This window comes from Phodopus roborovskii, unplaced genomic scaffold (assembly GCF_943737965.1).
Source record: "Phodopus roborovskii unplaced genomic scaffold, PHOROB, whole genome shotgun sequence".
NCBI classification, from domain to species: Eukaryota; Metazoa; Chordata; class Mammalia; order Rodentia; family Cricetidae; genus Phodopus; species Phodopus roborovskii.
The window spans coordinates 404,085-424,486 of record NW_026126665.1 but is presented as its reverse complement, the minus strand read 5'-3'; the positions used below and the strand labels follow the sequence as shown (position 1 = coordinate 424,486).

General features: G+C 47.9%; 2 protein-coding genes across 20 annotated transcripts in view; both read right to left on the bottom strand.

Annotated features, from left to right (window-relative positions):
• Positions 1 to 73: 73 nt before the first annotated feature.
• On the bottom strand, positions 74 to 10,292 carry Ndst2 (N-deacetylase and N-sulfotransferase 2). Its single transcript, XM_051174453.1, has 15 exons — positions 10,078 to 10,292; positions 9,438 to 9,515; positions 5,703 to 7,037; positions 5,436 to 5,523; positions 5,007 to 5,161; positions 4,639 to 4,824; positions 4,332 to 4,460; positions 4,021 to 4,203; positions 3,837 to 3,933; positions 1,955 to 2,078; positions 1,647 to 1,821; positions 1,268 to 1,438; positions 1,070 to 1,179; positions 816 to 918; positions 74 to 716 (listed from the first exon to the last, which is right to left on the bottom strand). Exons 3-15 carry the CDS (start codon positions 6,705 to 6,707, stop codon positions 591 to 593), a joined length of 2,652 nt encoding a protein of 883 aa, XP_051030410.1. The 5' UTR covers positions 6,708 to 7,037; positions 9,438 to 9,515; positions 10,078 to 10,292; the 3' UTR covers positions 74 to 590.
• Positions 10,293 to 10,727: 435 nt separating this feature from the next.
• Camk2g (calcium/calmodulin dependent protein kinase II gamma) overlaps positions 10,728 to 20,402 on the bottom strand; it is a 58,593-nt gene continuing 48,918 nt past the window's right edge. For 10 of the 19 annotated variants that reach the window (XM_051174518.1, XM_051174522.1, XM_051174520.1 and 7 more), the window contains 6 exons: positions 18,658 to 18,706; positions 17,360 to 17,473; positions 15,291 to 15,366; positions 14,823 to 14,917; positions 13,161 to 13,405; positions 10,728 to 12,674 (listed from right to left, as the gene is read on the bottom strand). In XM_051174518.1, coding sequence (XP_051030475.1) covers positions 13,173 to 13,405; positions 14,823 to 14,917; positions 15,291 to 15,366; positions 17,360 to 17,473; positions 18,658 to 18,706 — 567 coding nt within the window. In that variant the 3' untranslated portion in view covers positions 10,728 to 12,674; positions 13,161 to 13,172. Of the gene's footprint in view, positions 12,675 to 13,160; positions 13,406 to 14,814; positions 14,918 to 15,290; positions 15,367 to 17,359; positions 17,474 to 18,657; positions 18,707 to 20,402 lie in introns of those variants that run through there. The other 9 variants (XM_051174525.1, XM_051174531.1, XM_051174527.1 and 6 more) reach the window with 2 other exon arrangements.

The following is a 20,402-nucleotide window of genomic DNA, read 5'->3' as shown; positions in this document are numbered from 1 at the left end:
GAAGAGCTGTGGAAAGGCAGTTGATACCTGCTATACTCTAGGTTGTTCTCACTGCAGTGAAGCAGACAAAACAGAAAAATAAGGATGTTTATTGAGGACATTTCTAGCCTACAGCTAGGGCTCATATTCAGCTCTATGAGCAACTGTCTGACCTCATCTCCATTCAATGTGAATGACATTAGAGAGGCCAGGCCACAGGTAGGTCCCACTGTCTGATAAAAGGGCCATAGCAAAGGGCCCTCTCATGGGTAGGCATAGATAGATAAACTGCTGGGGATGAAGAGGGGAATTAGTGAATCAATACATTCTTCTACCCCCTCCCTGGACCCTCTCTTCCTCACTTCCCAGGTTCATAGGTCAAAGGTACCTAGTACCATGATACAGGGTACCAAGGGAAGCCTCTTTTTAAGACCCCAAAACTATGGGAAAGGGATAGATGCCCTTCCCTTTTCAGCCAATCCAATCCTGGGGGGTCACTGAGGTAGAGGGGTAAGGGGCCAGGCCACAGTAATCTCCTTTGTGCACCCTGCTCTAAGGCTTGCCCCTCAGTGAAGCAGCAGGGTTTTTGCTGGTATGGGAAGACTGAGGCATCAGCCCACACTGGAATGCTGCAATTCTTCCCGAAGCCACAAGGGGGTTGGCTGTCCAAGCCGGCTCAGCAGCTTTGATAGTTCCAAATTATGGTTCCGGAAAAAATCCGTAAGGAAAAGGCGAGACTGATGGGAGAAAAAGTGAAAGGAGAAATAAACAGTAAAGAGTGCAGCAAGATCAGACCCTGGAGATGGAGTGGCAACCTTGTCCCAGGTTTCACTTACCTCCATGTCCATGTCTGGGTACCTCCGGCCTTTGCTTTTCCCTAGACATCGAGTCTTACCACCTTCAAGTCCCTGGCACCAAAATCCTTTATCTTCATCAAACCTGCTCAAAGGAAGAGGCCATTAGGTGTCAGGGAGAAGAGAAATTCGAGCCCCATAAATACACGCTCCCTCTCCCAGCCCACAGGGAGAGATGTCTCTTCCCAACAAGCCCTTTCCCCACAAAACCTCTTGCCTTTGCCACGAACTCCCACCTGAGGGTCCTCGTGTAGTTCAGAAAGGGGGTGATACCCAGGAACTTCTGGATGGTCTCCATTGAGGCTGCTGGGTTGATACGAAGCTCCTGCCCATCCACAATCAGCAACTGAAGGGACAGGGATGTGGTTCCCTCTAGATTCCTAAGACTGGGCTGGAAGGAGGGGACCCTAGCTAAGGCTCTTGGGAGAATGTACCTGTCCAGAGGGATAATAAGTCAGCCAGCGCTGCAGATGGGTAGAATAGTAGCCAGGTACAAGACAACGGTTCTGCAAGGAACGAAGTACCAGAGGGGCCTGAGAGGAAGCTGAAATCACTTGGTAGAAGGTATAGTTCAAAGCAACTGGGTCTCCATGTGCTCGCTGGTGCTGCAGGATCAAAGATAAGAAGGGACAGGGCTGATGATTTGACAGTATTAGTCTAGACATATTCTTGCCTGGGGACAATACAAAATACCTACCCCTCCCTATGGGACTAGTTTAGTTTCCCTACCCTCATTCTTTTCTGTGTCTCTAGCAGTAACTACCTTCTCCACCTCTTCCATAAGGCCTAGTGTGTCCCTAGCTTCAGGCAAACCTGGTACCAGGAGTAGGCCCTATCGGCAGGGTTGGTGAGCACACTGATGATCTTGGCTCTTGGCAGAAGGGCAGCCCCCCGCCGTGGTACCACCTCTGAGTCAAAGTAGGTGGCACTTTTTTCAAAGAGGAAGTCAGTGCTGGCATTGGAAGGAACAGGGAAGAAGTCCATGTACCTACAGGGTAGCATGGAAAAAAGAAAATATTTCAGGGGCAAAACCAGATGTTTGTGTGCTGACAGAAGCTGGAATGGGTTATTTTTTTGAGAAAGCAATGTTGCCAAAAACAGTCAAGGGCATCCGGTCTCACCAGTCAATGCCCTTGTGGTAATTAGGGCCACTGAAGAACTGAATTTCCTCAAAGGTGCTGGGACTAGGAAAGCTGCTTGTCACAGCTGGGTGCAGACTCAGGAAGAAGTGAATCGCTGTGGTACCTGTATGGAAGACAAGGACCAGCCTGTTTCAGGAAAGCTGCCAGCAGAACTCATGAGTTTGAAGGAAATAAGAAAACACTCATTTGTGGGTAGTAAAACTCCTTTCTGCCAAAGAAAATTGAGAGAAGGAAACCCTGGGAGAGGCCCAGGAATGAGTTAAAAACTGCCTTTCTAGTCGGGTTTTGGTGGTGCATGCCTTTGATCCCAGCACTTGGAGAGGCAGAGGCAGAGGCAGGTGGATCTCTGAGTTTGAGGCCAGCCTGGTCTACAGATCAAGTTCCAGGACAGGCTCCAAAGCTACAGAGAAACCCTGTCTCAAAAAACAACAAACAAACAAACAAACACAGCACCTTTCCACTTTATCAGAGTCACTTGTAGATCTCCACTCCCTCCCTGTACTCAGGACTGAATCTAGCCATTTACACAGAACTGTAGCCCCAAACTTTTTTACTTTTCTTAGTTCAGGATTAGGTCTTACTAAATTGCCCAGACTTCCTTGAATACACTCTGTAGCTGAGCATGCACTGAAGCTTCTCTGCCTCCTACACAGCTGGAATTATAAGCCTGGAATCAACTCTGGTTATTTAATAGATTTTTGAGACAGGGTCTTATGTAGCCCAGCTGGCCTCAAACTTGCTTTATAACTAAGAATGGCCTTAAACTTCTGATCCTGCCTGTTCCACTATATTGGCTTTATGCTGGGGCTGAAACCTAGGGCTTTGGGCATGCTCAGAAAACATCCAAGCCACTATTTAGCTATCTTTTAAACTCCACAGACAGAGCCAGGTATGGTAGCTTACATATGTAATCCCAGCACTTGGAAAATTGAAGCAAAGCGATCAGGTTGGCCTGGGTGACATGAAACCCTGTCTCAAAAACTCCACATATGGGAGCTGGAGGCCAGCTGAGCGGTACAGTGGTAGCATATGCAAGGACCTAGGTTCAACTCTCAAAACGCTAAAAGGAAAACAAAACTGTCATCATTCTACTCTGGCAAAGCCTGCATTCATGGTAGCTCTTAATTAGTAGTAGTAGTATTTTGAGTTTTTAAAACAGAGTCTTCTCTCTGTATCCCAGGCTAGCCTGGAACTCTGTGTAGCCTGAACTGGCTTTAAGTTCACTGTAATCCCCCGCCCTTGCCTCCTGAGTGCTAGGATTACAAGTGAGCCACTATGCCCAGTTTTCTATAAATAACTGTGCTATATAGCTAGGATTAAAGGGAAAAGAAATTTCTGTCTCAGAACTGTGGAGATAACTCTGTGGATTTAAGTACTTATCACTGAGTATGACAATCTGAGTTTGAACCTAGGAGCCACATAGTGGAAGGAGAGAACTGATTCTTTCAAGTTGTTCTGCCCATGTATGTACACCCAGACACACAGACACACACACACACACACACACACACACACACACGAACACATGTACACTCACACTAAATAAATGTAATTAAAAAAAAATACAATGGTACATGCCTTTAATTCCAGCACCCAGGAAGCAGAGGCAGGCACATTTCTGTAAGTTTGAGGCCAGCCTGGTCTACACAGGGAAACCCTATCTCAAATAAAATAAAATACAAACAAACAAAAAACCATGGCTCGAATAACTGATTCTTCAAGTTTTCCTGCACGTGTTTACACACATGCATGCAATCATACTAAATAAATGCAATAAAAAAAATGAATCCTTTTTTCAACAGACTTGACTAATTAGAGGTAGAATTGAGAAGGCAGCAGAGGAAGGCTGTGGATAATTTACCTGTCTTCTGTGGTCCCACAATGAGGAACTTGGGCAGCCGATCACAGGTTTTTTCCTTGGACCAGATATCTTTGTGCCTCTTGTCATCACAGGGATTCTGAAGGTTAGGCCACGAGTCTAATGAGGACTAATCTCGTAACTCTTGACCCCCATCAGATCTCGTTAGCCTGAGCTCCATCCTTACCTGCCAAAGGGGGCTTCGCTCCTGAGGGAAAAGTTCAAAGTACTTCTGTGCAAGAGGGACAGGAGGAAGGGTCTGGATGCGCAGTCGTGTCCAGCACTGGAGGAAGCGCACCAGGCTCTCAAAGGTGTACAGGCCCAGCCGGTCATTTCCATAGTTTGACAGATGTGTCATAAAGATGCTGATCTACAAGAGGGTGCCTACATGTGAGACTCAGGCAGCTGTCCTATCTCAGAATCAGCAAAGGTGAGCGAAGGCCCCGGCTGGACAACACTCTGGCTTTCTAGTCTTCTGGTTTCCTTTTGGCACCTTACCGGATTAAGTAGCACTGTCAGAAAGAGCTCTCCACCTCGGATGCTCCGATCTAGCTCACGAGACCCTCCTGGATACTCATTATAGAAGATAGTATGGGTAAAGAGGCCGCATGTTTGCCGGGGGAGCACCTGAGAGGAAGAAAGTATAGAAGAGATTTGAATCTTAAGATAGAGAGCAGATAAGAACCAAAATCAGGAGGCATTGCACTCCCTGGGTTTATAGAGGCCCAGTTTGAAGTTACAGTAGCAAAATTTACTATCTTCATTATCATGATTATTTATGCTTTACTTCATGGGAATCCCTCACCATGATGCCATTGTGAATGAAGCCACGGCGGTAGCGGGCAGGACGGAGGTGGGGATACTCCTCAGTGCTGGTCACCTGGATGCCCCATACAGATTTCCAGGCCTCATAGAGCTGCGTGTGGATGGGGTACACACCCGAGTGGTGGGGGGCCACAGCATACCCCAGATCCGTAGGAATCCCATGCTCCTGGGAATGGCATAGACTCTCACCAGGACCTGGTGAAGTTTGGGGAGTAGAGGGTAAAGAGGGTGGGGATGCCTCCACAGAAAGGAAACTGGGCAGGGTAGGAAAGGGTATCCATTAGGGAGGGATAAAAAGGAAATATTATCTCTGGGAGAAAGCATGGGAAAGAGATTCAAGGGTCTCACCAAAGCAAACTGTTTGTTGAGCCTCATCTGGTCAGCCAGCACGGAGCGGTTGTGGAACAAGTGTGGCTGCATGTGGCTCCACATGTGAGGGAACCACCAGAACTCTTTGCGGTGCTTCAGCAGCATGTCATCCCCTGCATCCTCTTCTTCTGTCCCTATGATCACACACTAACTGCTGACCATAGCCACTCATCCCCTATGCCCTTTGTTTTGTAACCATCTGCCATCCTTTGGACATTATCGACCCCTACCCAGGGCCCAAGGCTTTCTGTTTGCCTCACTGACAATGTGTTCTTCAGCCACCCATGCTAATCTAAGTCTGTCACTAGCTCATGACTGCACTATGTCTCTTTCTCCAACTTGTGTGCCTGAGTCAATACTAAAGAGACAGATGGAACTAAGATTGCTAAGATCAGGGAGTGAACTCACCAGTGTGGTAGAACTTGCCCGAGAAGCCCAGGTTGAAGGTGAAGTTGGGGACTAAGGTCCTGAGTTTGTTCTGGGTGGTCAACAGAGCCTGTACAGAATAGTAGAGGAATGCCAAATCAGGAAACAACAGACTGAGTGAGAAATATACAGGAAGCAGCTTTCTTTCCATCTATAAGAGGCAGAGCATTTAAAATCAGCTTAGACTCAAAGAAGAGAATGTGGTAAATTTTCTAGCAAAATAAACATAAGAGGAAAAGAAAAACTGACCTCAACATCAGCCACTTTCATACGAGTACCTTCTTTGCCCACAAAGATGTCATCAATATCTACTAAGATATAGCGGTCAAGGTCCAGGCAGAGGCGCTTCCCAGTGAGGTATGCAACAGCATCAACGAAAACAAGTTTATGGAGCCAGAAAGAAAGGCCATGTCCAAACAGCACCCGTTGTATGCCATCATGAAGCCCCAAGTCCTGTACCACAGTGGGGAGCCGTGCCCGCCGAAGCACTGGTCCTGGCACAGGTTGTTCAGCTGGTCGATGGTTGGCAAGAAGCACTGGCTCATAGGTGCTATGATTAGACTGGAAGATGGTCCAGTCATCACCAGGCAGTGGTCCTGGCTCCAAGCGGCTGGGACGAGTGAGATGTAATAGTGGGGCAGAAGGGTTCACTTGGTAGTCCTGGAGGCCCAAATTTGAGTGTAGAAAAAGGGGAAAGCCCTTAAGTTGGGCACTCAATAGGCTATGTTCATGGGCTCGGAAGAAGCCAATGATGCCTACACCATACTCCACACAGTACCGGTCTAGCAGTTCTCGACTCCAGGAATCCAAGTTGACATACTTCAGAAGATTCTCATAGATGACCAAGACGTAGCGGCCATGGGTATGATCAGTCAATGTGGGCATGTCCCCTCGGCCAGGTGCTAGTTCGGTGCTATAACGAAAACGACTAGACTCCAAAATGGCTACAATCTCCTGCCCCAATTGTGAATATGCACTTTCTACAAATACAAGGACCACGGGTTCTGTTCGGGTTGTTTCTGGAGGCCTAGGGGGTCGAGGTGGGACTGGTGGCCGTGCAGGGTCAGGGCCAGCTGCCCCACTGCTACTACAGTCTCCCAAGGGCAGAGGCAAGGGTTCCTTGGCCTTGGGGCTGGTAGAAACATAGTAAGCCAGGAATCCCATGGAGACAAGACTGAAACCAATCAGTAGCAATATGAGGCGGTGCAGTTCCAGTTGCCGAGCGGGGCGTACCACTTTCCACAGCTGGAGCATGGCGAGAAGAAACGGGGAAGCAGTGAGGATCACCTCAAGAGATGGGAGGAGTTCTATGGGCTGGAATGGGCTTGGTAGGGCAGAAGAATAGAAAAATACAGGAAAGGGACTCTCTTAGGGTCAGTTCCCTGATGAGATGGATACAAACTCTTTCTACACAGGATGTGGGGAGGCAGAAGGAGCAACAGGTTGCATTGGACAGAACCCACTGATCTCAGGTCACCATGGCCCCCTGGCCCATGCCTCAGGCTGAAACTTGAGCTTCCTCAGCTCTGGTGGAGAATTCTTACATCAGAGGTCAGCAAAGTCCACAGGTGTGGCCCCCACAACCTGTAAAACAGAGAATCAGTGGATTACTTCTTCCTTTGAAAATCTGTTACTAACCCATTCTCCTTATCCCATCTCTTACCCTGTGCTCATTAAATGATTTCTTTTATGCATGTGCATGTCTGTGTGTACGTGCATGTGTGCCGTTCTCTTACCTTTGAGACAGTCTGTCATTGAACCTGGAGCATTCTGCCCTAGTTAGAATGTCTGTTTTCATTCCCCTATGTTTCGGATGTACACCACCACATATCTGGCTTTTCATGGGCCCTGGGAATCTAAACCCAGATGCTCACACTTATGTGGCAAGTGCTGTACCCACTGAGCCCTCTCTCCAGCCCAGATGCCTTGTTCTATAGAATACAAGTTGAATCCCATACCTTGGCTTCATATCTTGTTCTCTTTCTTAGAATACCCACATGAACATCCAAATTCCCTTATGCTAGGGCAGCAACTTAAGTTATGAAAGACCACAGAGACCAAACAGCCAAGAGGGTGAACAGAGGTCTACTCTGAAAGGAATTCCCATCCCATGACTGAGCAGTTTGCCCATGAGCAGGAGCTCTGGTGGGCTCTCTATAAGGAATGAATAGCACATCTCAGAAGTCTCATGATCCAATGAGACATCAGATAGGAAAAAACTCATGAGTTTTAATCTTATACATCAATCACACCCAACGGCACTAACGAACTTGCAGTCATGTGGTCACTGTGGTAGAAGGACTTGAGAAACTCTGAGAGCTAATAATTCTATTAGCTTCTGAATCCAGAACTTGGGAGGCTTTCTTTGACACTACTTGTAAAAATGACCCCATATCCTTCACTTCATCCATGCTAAAATCAGGAGAGAAGATAAAAATGTAGATCCAGGGCAGGACATGTCATCACTAGTACCTAAGAAAAGCCAGAGAGCTGAATCTAGACTCCCTCCCTATCCCTAATTCTTCTTCCTGAGTTAACCAAGGCATCCTCACTCCAGAGCAGCACAGCGGCATTCCTGAGCTAGCTTGGAGGAAAATGAGGAACTGAGAAAACAGTTTTAAGGAAACCTACTTGACAGCTACTTTTTCTCTTATAGACTGCTGCAAGATTCCAGTCACTTTCCATCTCAGGCAACTCTTGGTGAATAGCTGTCGAGCCCTCTCTACCACTCAATCCAGTACATATTCCTCAGTGGTGACAGGTGGAGACAAGGTCTTTCAAAATCCAGAGAGATTTATGACAATTTACTTAGACCAGCTTTGGCCTGGGTAAAACTAATTGATATAAGAGATCTGGGAGACAGAATAAAAACTGTGTTGGGCCTTGGAGTCCTAGTTTAGCAGCAAAGCCGATGCTTACCATGTGTGAGGCTCCAAAGTCAATGGTGGTGGGAGAGAGAGAAGAAGAGGTAGAGATCATGGGAAGAGCTCAATTCTTTTTTTTTTTTTTTTTTTTTTTTTTTTATTTTTTTTTTTCAGAAACAGTTTTGTTCTGTGTAGCCCTGGCTGTCCTGGAGCTCACTCTGTAGACCAGCCTGGCCTCAAACTCATAGATCCACCTGCCTCTACTTTCCAAGTGCTGAGACTAGAGGCGTGCACCACCGCTACATGGCAGGAACAGCTGAATTCTATCAGAGAAAACTTGAAAAAAAAAAAAAAAACAGCAGCTGAGAACTTACTGAGAGCATGCTGTACTTCCCATTATCACCTGTGTTAATAATAGCTATCTATTCAGTGCTTATTACTTGTCAGGCATTCTTCTGAGAGCTTTGCACATACAGACGAATCTATATTCAAAATGGTTCCATTGATTACAACATGCAAATGATGAACATTTAGTTGGAAGTGTACTTCAAATCGGTTTGTGGTTTGGTTTTCAGTGCCAGCGATGGAATACATGGCCTTGCACGGAGTTACAGCCCCAGGTCCTAGAATTTTGATCCTTTCCTAAGGTAGTGAACTTACAAACACAAAGCTCTTCTTGTAACGCCAGACAGTGTAAGTTCCTCCTCAGCCACAAAGTTTTTTGTTTGTTTTTTTGGTCTTTCAAGACAGGGTTTCTCTGTGTAGCTTTGGAGCCTGTCCTGGAACTTGCTCTGTAGACCAGGCTGGCCTTAAACTCACAGAGATCCACCTGCTTCTGCCTCCCAGTGCTGGGACTAAAGGCCTGCACCACCAGCGCCTGGCTTCAGCCACAAAATGTTAAGTAACTGATATCACATAGCAAAGGTAAGCTACTGTGATTAGTAGGTTAGGTGTACGAAATGCATTCTTAATTTAGGGTATTTTAAAGGTTTATCGGGGTGTAAATGAAGAAGCACTTGTAGTTATACCAGTTCTAAGAGGTGGGGAAAATATGCATAACTAATATTAATTCCATTTTACACATACACAATTTCAGGCCCAGATAAGTTTAGTAACTTACCCAATATCACAAAGCTCCGTCAGTAGAGGAACTGGGATTCAAAGTTCAGGCCTATCAAGCTGCATTTTAGCTTCATACCTAGAGGAAGCAGTAAGATTTAGGGAGGGGGTCATGTGAGAATTGTTGTGAGGGCAGTAGGATGACTAACATTGGACGAGGAACATGTGTGTGTCGGTGGAAAGTTTCTGAGGAAGGAGAAAACCAAGGGTCGTTATCCAAAGTGGATAGCAATGTGGGGTCAGGGAGGGCTGGAGGTGTGGGCCCACCACTGGGAAAATAACAGAGCCTATGCTGTGGGAGGAAGGCATACTGATTGGGGACCTGGCCTAGATGACAGAGGGGCCCTACTGCAGGAACTAAAGAAATTAGGAGCCCACAGGTGGGGAGAGTTGTAGGGGAAGGGGCAGGGGCGCAGCCTAGAGCTGACATCCAGGCAGGCACTGGCTGAAAGAGCCCGGCAGTAACCCGGACAAGGCAACTGAGGAAGAGGCCAGGGGCTGGGACACAAGGTACACAGAGCCGGATGAGGGGCCGCCCAGGACGACCCTGCGGGTGGTTACAGTAGCAACACTCACGGCAAGACTGATGGGGAAAACTGAGGGCGACCGTGGACGGGAGGATGCTCTCAAGGATGGCTCACCTTGTGGAGTGGGCGGCGTCCTCGCTGTCCCCGGGCCCCGCCGCGTCCCGGGGCTGCCCGGCTTCCCTGCTCGCGGGGCCTCGGGCCTCGGGCCGCGTAGCGGAGACTCCGCCATCTCCAGCGGACGCTCCACCGCGGCCGGGCCCAACTACTGCTTCCACCAGGGGTAGGCGGCGCGCTGCGGCTCGTGGCGCCGGCTCGGGTCAGCGCTTTCCGAGGGTGGCCGCCGCGCAACCACCGTCTGCGAGAAGTTCCTGGCCCTCCGCAGTGCCCAGCAGAGCAGCAGCTTCTCGGGTCTTCGGCCTCGGGCTCAGCCCGCTGAAGCGGACCCCCTCCTCCACGCAGGGTGGCACAGTCTGCAGAGCGTCGGGGCGGGGCCAGGGCCCAGGCCCGTCCACTCAGCTCCGCGGAGGGGGAGGGAGGCCATGCACCGAGGGTGGGGCAAACTCCCACTGGGGCGGGGCGAAGGCACTGTCCACTACTTAAGAGCCCACTTCCTTCCAGCTATCCCAGCCAGACTCAGCTGCCCAGACTGAGTTTATACCAAGTTTTCTTCTTCATGCCCCAAGGGAGTGGAAAAAGATGTTCGTCTCCTTGTATGCTGTCACGCAAGCCCCTGGTCACGAACCTCCAACAGCAGTAACACAATGGACTGTTTAAAGGTTATTTTATTAAATATCTTCACGGTTTCATTGTAACAAAGCTATGAAGGGACTACCAACATTCAGAACAAACACTAATTTTTAAATTATTTCTAAGTCATCATGCAAAAGTTCTGCATCAAATGCCTTCCATTTCCTGTTTAAAAGGTGGTTTGTTTTTTTAAATAGTCTATAGATGCTGACATTAGCCCCAGAAGTGGAGTAAGAACGCTAAGTGAGGCTAGAGCAGCCATATGAAGCTATAGGTCTCAATGAGCTCTAAGACCATTTGTTGTCTTCAAGCCAGCACAACCAAACCCTGTGAAGGGATGTGTGGGCTGGCACTGCAGGCTGCAGGGCAGGAAGGGACTAGGGTCCAGGATCTGAGGCATGCAGAAGGTGCTTGAGGAGCCTGGCTAAATTCAAGCACCAGCACCCATGAGTTTGTTTGTTCTCTTCTCAGCTGATTCCAAAACCTGTAGTTCTGTCTTTTCCCCAGCTCCCTGAAGGTCATCTAGGGAGCTAAAACCTAACCCATCCCCTCCCCATGCAGATACTATGCAGTTATTTGTTGGGTGGGGGGGTGGGCGTGGGGATGGGACAAGACCAAGCCAATTGCTCCTCCATTATCTTCTGTTATCTGCTTAGGGTACAAACCTTTTCCTCCTGGAATGGAACTCCTTGAGCACAGAGGGACAATGAATGTAGAAACCTTGGCTCTGGACCCCTTTTTTGGGTACATGCAAGTGAGGGGGTGATACCCATGCAGATTGTCCTGCAGAAAGTCTATACTTCAGGTGGTCAACAAAGAGGCCTCTTTAGGGAGGACACTCCTCACCCAAGCAGTCAGTTCAACCTCAAACACAGGGAAAGAGATGGTCGTGCAGCATGGGAAGGAGGGAGGCAGCACAGAGGGCAGCCAGAATGCACAGAAACAACCACCTACTCCTCCCACCCCACAGGGGCACTTGGCAGAGGGCCCAGACCCAGATGAGGGTCAGCATGGGGACCACCATGAAAATACAAGACAAAGATGGTCCAGATTAGCACAGAAACAGAACTGCCAAAGTGGCAAAAGGAGCCTGGGCCAAGGTCTGGATCTCTCCTTCCTAAGTTAGGAAAACCAACAGGAAGCAGAGTAGCAAGCCCTCCCCCCTTCCCAAATGCAGCAATCAGGTCTCAACATCAGGGCCCATGTGCATTGTGCATCCTAAAGAAATGGATGAGTGAGTGCATGTCAGACTAACACGAGGTTTCTCATCGGCTTCATGGAGGACACACTTCTGCAGCACCAGTTCTCTTTCTGTCTACGTTAACTGGAACAGCACAGCAAAGTCCAGGCCTTCAGTCCTGAGGTCACTGCTTGTCAGCTGCCTCCACAACAAGCAGGCTGGGAGCGCCGCATTCTCTCCCAAGTAGGTCTGATAGCCACAGCGTTTTCTTCCATCCCATTCTTGGTGTCAATGCATGTTCTGAAGAAGTCCACTTCCAGACCTGGGATGATCAGGCCACCTCAGGAGCTGCAATCACACTGTGGCTCCCAAAGCTCTGTCAAGAGTCCTTGCCTGGTCCCCCTGAGTCCATGGGGAACTGAAGCCAAGCTCACCTTTTCAAAGCTGGTGGGTGAGCCCATTGTTCATGCCTGGATGAGCATCACACAAACTCCTGCATTCTTGCAAGCCCAAGGGCTATCAGTTGTTTTAAAACACATCATGGTACGGATTTCAATTTTTTTAAACAATCTTTTTTTTCTTAAATGTAAAAAACACCTCGGTACAGCAGAGACAGACACGAAGGACAGGCGGGAGGGCTGCATGCAGGGGCGTGCATTGGCTGCTGCCGCTTTGTAATTTAATTGTTTTAAACCTCAAACCAACAGGACTGCCGCTGTCACTCAGGCCCTCCAGAGTCACTGGCTGCGAAGGTTCAACCTCAAACTGGAATCTCCTAATGCCCCTGTTAAAAGAAAACAAAAGGTGGCAACAGAACAATGAACAACAATGAGGACACAGGTAAAATCTTAGGATTTTAGTACACCACACACATCTACTTGAACAAGCAAAGAATGGGAGCAGCTGCTGATGTTTAAACACAGTATCACCTCACATTTGAGTGTTTTACAAACTAAGTACTTGATGTATAGTATCTTACTTGATCCTCACAGTTAATTCATTGTGGAATGGAGGTAGGTACCACTTTCTCCCTCTTTTGGTAACTGAAGTAAGGGAGGCTTAGCGAGGAGAGGACCACATGCACCGAGTGTGGAGTCTGTCTGGTTCCAGAGCAGAGCTCATCAAAACAACTCTACCTAGTCTTTGCCACCCCTGTGATGGCCCCTATCTCCTCCCAGAGTGCCACCTCTTGCCCTTCTCTTCCTCCTCTTACCCAACCTGTCCCAAGTAGCCTCTCCCCTACCCAGTCCCTTCTCCCCATCAGGTGCACCTGTGAGTGAGCTCACTGCAGTGGTGCGGCAGGGGCCCCTGAGCAGTGATAGTGCACATTGAGCCACTTGCCATCCCGGCGGTGCCACACCCGGGTCTCCTCTGATTGGCTGGTGCGAGGCCGACCCTGCCCATCGATGTACTGGGTGAGTCGGATATAGGCGATGCAAGCTGCGTCCTCCCCAATCACGTGGACGTGCGGGTTTAGGATGGTGGTATGGATGGGCTTGCTGTTCTTGGACAGGACTGCAGGGGGCAGGGCAGGAAGGGGAGGTAGTAGGCATAAGGCTTGGGTACTCACATCTTCCTGACAGGCTGCACCTCCTTTAGCTCCAGCAGCCATTCCTAGACTCTCTAAGTGCTCCCCCCCATATGTTCCCCAGGGGCCAAGAGTCCCCATTACATTAGTTTCATCCAAAAGGAAGAGAAATGTGAGTAACAATAACAGCAACTACTCTTTTCATTGGATATTGTGTGGGGGTTTTACATACAAGAGATGTTATTTGTTCACTGCTATTATTTTCTTCACTATAAGAAGGAAAAAGACTCAAATCAGATAAAATATTTAAAAATCAGGACCATGTGGCTCCAATAAAACCCTGTGGTTTTTCTACTTGGTTAAGCTGATGTTTAAAAGTTCTAAGCTTATTTTGCACTGATCTAAGGCCAAAGCGAAAAATCACGAAAGCAATACATTCCAAATCATTTTGTGACTTAAAAAAGAAAAGGCATATCAAATTTAAAATCCCCAAAGCATCCAGTTCAGGATCTCCCTCACAATTCCAGGGTGTTCTGTGTTTTGAAAAGCAAAGGAAGTTGGACTGCCATTATCAGCATATGCCATGCATATGTTGATGCTTCCATTCAGACTTGCTTTAATCCATTCCAATGCTACAGCGGCTGCAAGAGACCTCCCTTAGAACTAATATAAATACTGCTTCTGGTTACTCAGAATTACTTAGCTGAGGGATTACACTGGCAGCTAAAATGTGGAGAAGTCACATTTGGGAGTCAGTGAGGAAAATAGCTACAACATAACACTCAGGGTAAGAGTAAGAGCAGGGTAAGAGCCGCCTTGGATAAAGTGGGCAAGAGAAAGGAAAACTGTAAAGAATGAGGGTCTCAGAAAGTAGAGAAAGAGATGAAGGGTGTGATTATTCAATTCTGGGACTTTGGGACCTATTCAGACTATACATCTCCCCCTTCCAGCTGCTTGGCTCTCTCCATGTCCAGGATAGCCTAGCCATAATTTCTGACCTCATAAATCACCATTAGCACGTTACTTGCTTACACATTCTTATCCTGTTTTTAATTTCCTTTATTGTGAACCCTGCAGACATAGACCTTACATTATTACTTGCTGAGATCATCTTGAGGAGTTTACAGTCTGTCTTGGAGAGAGGTGATTCTTAAAGGAATAATACAGTGACCCTAATGGTGATGATCAGCAGTGCCTTGATACAGCTGCCAAATGAATGGACACTCGGCTTTGGAGCAGTGCCAGTTAAAAGCCAGCAGGGCACAAGGAGGTGAGCAGACAGGGCAGGATGCAGCAGGAAGGTCAGATACGGTGAAGATGGGCAGCTAGGGTAAAAAGGTGGGTAGGGACAGAGGCAGGGTAGAGGGACAGGCAGGAGTATATCAGCAGCACGAACCCACTCACGATTCTCAAAGTAAAACTTATGGAAATCCATCCCCTCCACGAGGTTACCAAGGGCTTCTGGCTCAAAGGAAGTGAGGCCCGGATCACAAATCTTCCTGTAGAAAAGAGGGCCGGAGGGTAGGGTGGGGGGCAAAACACAGCCTGTTAGCCTCTGGGAATTATGTGCCTTCTTCATCAGTTGTTTGTCCCATAGAAGGTTAGCTACTGGCTACATTTGACAAGACAACAGCACTCTTCGGAGTTCGCCTGCAGAGCCACTCAGCTGTCTTGTTCTTTCTCCCATGTCAGGATAACGGGGCGGGCTCGGTTGTACTGTCTGAAAGGGGCCCTAGCCTATGGGCTTAGAGTTTGACCCACACATGGCTTACAGTCCAGCCTGCCCTTTCCCCAGGATCACAGACACTTTTTGGGAAACAGAGGTGGACTTGGGAGATAATCAACATCTCACGGCAGTGGGTCTTTACTCACGTGTAGGCCTCAAAGTCCCCATTGTTGATGGCTTCGATCAGTTGCTCTGTAATCTTAATGATCTCCTGTTTTCTCACTGGTAGGGGGAAAAATCCACCAATTTACCTGCTTGGCAACTTCCCAAGAGACAAGAGAGCCCTCCTCAGTCCTTCAGGGTTCCCTTGTGATCTCTTTGTCAAGACATCCTCCTGTCTTTCAAGGCCCTGTGCAGGAGGAGTAAGCCCACCCTTCACCTCATCCCTTTCGGCATCTGCAGAACCAACCAAGGACTACCTCCTTCCTAAGCCCATCCAGTCAGTAGTTACGGATCTGTGGCCTTTGCTACCTTCTCCGTCAACAACCACAATCATGTTGCAGAAAACATCTTGTTTTTAACAGCCTAGGAGCCTGTCATGTCATGAACCTTCTTGTCAGAGAGTGTGTATTCCATCCTTAGCAGGTTCAGACTCTGAGAAACAACTCTAGTTATGGCTATTCTATCTCTAACCACTTACAATGGGCTTAGTCAGGTCACAGTTACTACCCAACTTGTAGCCCATATTCAGCGGTCCAGAACTTAAGTCTTGGACACCTGCCTGAGAGCAAAATCAAACTAGAGATGAAGTTCCAAAAGGAGTGCTAAGGTTGATGCCCAGCCCTCTTTATATCACTCCATGGGGTTTTTCAGCGATAAAGGATTTCAGGACTGGGAAAACACCAGACAGAGATAGCTACATTGCCCTTGAATAAGCTTCAGAAAAACTAAGAACCTACACCAATTCTCATGGCAGGATGTATTCCTATGGAAAATCAAGGCAAGACTGAGAGGCAGGTAGTTTAGTACCCTCTTTCCCTACCCAAAAGACACATGGTGACATCTTGCTCTCTGGGGTAGCTTACTTACAAACAGAGCCACTTAATAGTGTCTTTAGGGAGTGTCTTTAGCATAAGGATGAGCTTGGACTGAGTTCAGGCTAACCCTGAGTATAAATGGAGCCCCAGGCTGGTCCAGGCCACAAGCCTTTCCTCACAGGTGCAGCAAGAGGCTGCAAGACAACAAATCTGAGCATGGTACAGCTGGGCCAGCACAGCCAAGGAGAGCATCTGGGAGGGAACAGCATAGCTAAAGGTGCTGCAGCCAGGAGAGACCTCCACAGACCACTGATAGGTGGTCAGCCCTGAATGAACAAGCAGAGGGTTTTAAAGGAGCCAATGAGCTCTATTCTCTCTCTGGAGAAGCAAACAGGTATGTCCACACAACATTTCCCCGAGTTCCATCAAATTTATCTGGAGGACCTGACTGGGTCCTGTCAGTAAAGAAGACTGGATTTAGAAACTCTATAAGGATACAGTGTGGGGCAAAGAAACCAAGAGAGGCATCCTTTAATACAGTCAGAACTATAGACATACACATGAATCTCAGAATCCCTGCTGGACACTACTGTGGTTGAGGTAGGGTCCCCCTCAACAACCTCCACTTAACAGATAAGGAAATTGGAGCTCTAGGAATCTGACAGTTCAGACTTTTGAGCTGGAATTTATGTGTCTTTTTGAGACAGGGTCTGGCTAGACTGGCCTTGAACTCAATGAAGATTCTTTGACTTTAGCTACAGCCTCCTGAGGGATAGAATTATAATTGTGTAGCACCACACTTAGCTAATATCCAAAATGACATCTGTCTCTTTTAGAGCCCATGTTCTTAATATGGCTGAGTCCAGGGAAATGCTAAACCCTAAGACAATTCCTAGGCCGCTGCAATGCACCATTGCCCTTACTCCCACCCTCATGGACCTGACTTCTCATGGTTTTTCCCCAGCTGTTGCCAAAGCAAGACCTGGTACACATCCCAGTGGCTTCTACTCCCCACTTCCACACCATGTTTTCCCACCCGCTCTTCTCTTCTGCGGGCTCCAAACTGAGACTTGCAGGGGACTAGGCCTCCAGCAGGCCCCCGCCCTTGGCAGACACTATGCCCCTAAAGCTGACTAATGAGTAGCTGGGCTAGGCTGACCAGCTCTTGGGGAAATCCTTGAGGGGTTTCAGGAAGAGCCAGGGAGTTGGAAGCCAGAATGTGCCTCCCTCACACTTACTGGCTGAGGAGCAGAGAGAAGGCTGGGGCTGCATGCCTGCAGAGGGGGCTGTTCTGTCCCGGGGGCTCCGTCCTTCAGGCACCAAGCTGCCATTCCCAGTGCGGAGCGGGGCAGCTAGCCAGCCAGGGCAGGGCAGAGCAGGGCAAGGCAGAGCAGCCAAAACAAACAGAATAAGGCAGGTGAGCGAGCAAGCCGGACAGGACCCAAGCCACTGGCACTGCAGAGCCGGGGCGAGGTGATGCCTGGGGCTGCTGTGGACACTGGACCACATCCCACTCAGCTGCCTCTGCCAGAGAGGCCTCCCATCTGGGAACACTGCCAAGGTACATAAACCTGGGCTTGCAGCTTCCAAAGGAGCCTTAAAACAGCCTACACAAGGACCCCGCTCCCAGAATAGACATTTAGGAAGGACTAGTCTGTGAGGCCATGAGACCAGCAGTGAAGATGCCTTTTACTCTGTCAGCAACAAACTGATATGGTCTCACTTCCAGCAGCATGTTAACACATGTATACGCTTTCAGGGTTTTTGGCTCCCTAGGATGTGGTTCTCCCTATATCCTATCTTTTCTGATAACCTGGCAGAAGGTCATTTGTTGAAAGCAAAGGCACAAGTTCCAAGAGGCCAACCCAAAGAGCAGGAAGAGATTTCCACTGGTCTGGCCTCCATGTTCCTTATAGCTCCTGGCATTCTGACCAGCCTCAAATTTACAGTAGTGGTCATCGCAGGCCTAGAAAGACAGCTGAGTGTAGCTTCAGACACCAGATGAGTTCTAACTCTGTCATCCCCAGCCAGAACCCAGGACCAGAGTAGCCAACTCATCCCAGGCAGTCTGGGGCTGCCCTTGGGGTTTTCTGTTTGTTTTTTGAGGGGAGAGGTGCTGGGCCAGGCAGGTGTTCCACCACTGATTTGTACCACAATCCTTTGTCCTCGTTTATAACTCCAAGTTCTACATCCTAAGAATTACCTTGGTCTCAGGAAAATCAAGACCTATTTCTGCAGATACCTCTGCTCTTGGATGATCCATCACTATCCACAACAGGAACAGCTCTCTAAATGCTGGCCCTATAATCAGCTATTACACACTTTGGTAAAAAAAAAAAAAAAGTCTTTTTAGCTTGGTCACTAACATCAGATGGGGACCTCATATCTCAGTGCATGGAAAGTAGCTTTTATCTCAAGCCCTCTTATAGTATAAGGAGGCAGCAATCCCTCCTTACAGAAAAGCCAGATGCCCCATCAATGATGAAGTACCTGAGTCACTGTTGGGGTCCCTTCCCCTCCAAGGGCCAGCACCTACCTTTGAGGTCTTCATCTTCTGTAGTGGTATTGCAGCTCTCTGTGGAGCCCTGTGGGCCAAAGAGAACATGTATATATGATCAGCCCTTGGACACTTAGAGGAAGAGAAACAAATGGATCCCTACAAGAGGTGCCCAAAGGAACCTAAGAAGTTCTTGCTTCTATCCTCGCTCCTTGATTAGAAAACTCTACAGTTCTCCCTATGTCCTTCCTTCCTAGGCTTTCCTATCAGGAAAAGATACAACCTAATCATTCATGCTACAGCTGAGATCATCCTTCATTCTTCTCTTCCTCTTACATCCCCATCAGTCAATCCAAAAGAAAATTCAGCATGTCTTGCTTCTCATGTCTCATAACCAGCTCTCCTTCCCGCCACCCTTGCCTTCTCTTTTAAGTTTGTGGCCATAATGTGGTTACAGTGAACTTACAAAATACAACTAGATTTTATTTCTCATATGATAAAAAAACTACCAATAGCTTCTCTTTGCTGCTGGAATAACTGTAAACCATACTGTCTTAGCACTAGGGAGGCAAAGGCAGGTGGATCTCTGTCAATTTGAGGCCAGCCTATCTACATGGTGAGTTCCAGGACAGCCAGAGCTACATAGAGAACTTGTGTTGAAACAAACAAGTAAACAAGTAAACTGTACTGAAAACCCCGCCTGCTTCTCCAACTTCTTGACTCTTCTACTTCTTTGGCCCTTGCTCACTAAGCTCAGATCTGCTTGCTTCTTTCAGGCATTACCCAGGCCAAGTCCTCTGCTTGGCAGCCTGCCTGTCTGCCTCCTTCCCACGATGTTTCATTTCTAGCTCAGATATCCCCTCCTGAGAGGCCATTCCCTGACCACTTAATTAAAGGTCCTGTTCACTCCCTTTACTTTGTGCCACTTTCTTCCAAGCACTTATTACTACTGGATTTTATCTTATTTGATTATTGGTATGTTATCCACTGGGTCTGCCCTATCCCCCCAAAATGGAAATTTGTTTTGTACTCTCTATATAGCAGAGCCATGGCATTTAGTAATGTTAGTAAATATGCAGGAGTAGGAGGTCATACTAAGGAGAATGCTGCAAGTTCTGGTTATGTTCTTGCCCTTTTGGGGTGTGTGTGTGTGTATGTGTGTGTGTGGTGTGTATGTATGAATGGGTGTGAGTAGACTTACGGTGTGTGGTGTACATGTATAAAGGGGTGTGAGGGCACTTACAGAGAGGCCAGAGACTGACATTGTATGTTTCAGAACTGTTCTCCACTTCACTTATTAAGGAAAGGTCTCTGGCTAAACCCAGAACTTTCTAATTTGGTTAGTCTAACCAGCCAGATTATCTGGGAGTCTCTGTTTCTACCTCCTGCATGCTGAGGCCTTAGCTGTGCTACCATGTGAACCAGGTTTTATGTGAGCTCTGGGGATCTGAGCTCCAGGCTTCATTCATACTTGTTCAGTAAGTACTCTGTCCACCAAGTACTTTGTCCTTTGTCCCCTAACATTTCTCCTCACTAAACTTTTTTTATTTGGCGTTTTTCTTTTGTTTTTTGAGACAAGGTTTTTCTGTGTAACCTTGGTTGTTCTGGAACTCACTCTGTAGACCAGGCAGGCTTTGAACACACAGATATCTGGCTGCCTCTGCCTCCTGAGCGCCGGTATTAAAGACATGTGCCATCACCACCCAGCTCTCACTAAACTTTTTTTATAATATTCACTATACTTTTATCATTGTTTTCTATTTATGTGCATTGGTGTCTTGCCT

Coding starts and splice junctions, on each gene's coding strand:
- Ndst2 (XM_051174453.1), bottom strand. CDS start 6,707: ATGCTCCAGCTGTGGAAAGTGGTACGCCCCGCTCGGCAACTGGAACTG. Junction 5,524..5,702: donor TGAAAGTGGCTGATGTTGAG/GTCAGTTTTTCT, acceptor TATTCTGTACAG/GCTCTGTTGACCACCCAGAA. Junction 3,934..4,020: donor AGCGAAGCCCCCTTTGGCAG/GTAAGGATGGAG, acceptor CCTAACCTTCAG/AATCCCTGTGATGACAAGAG.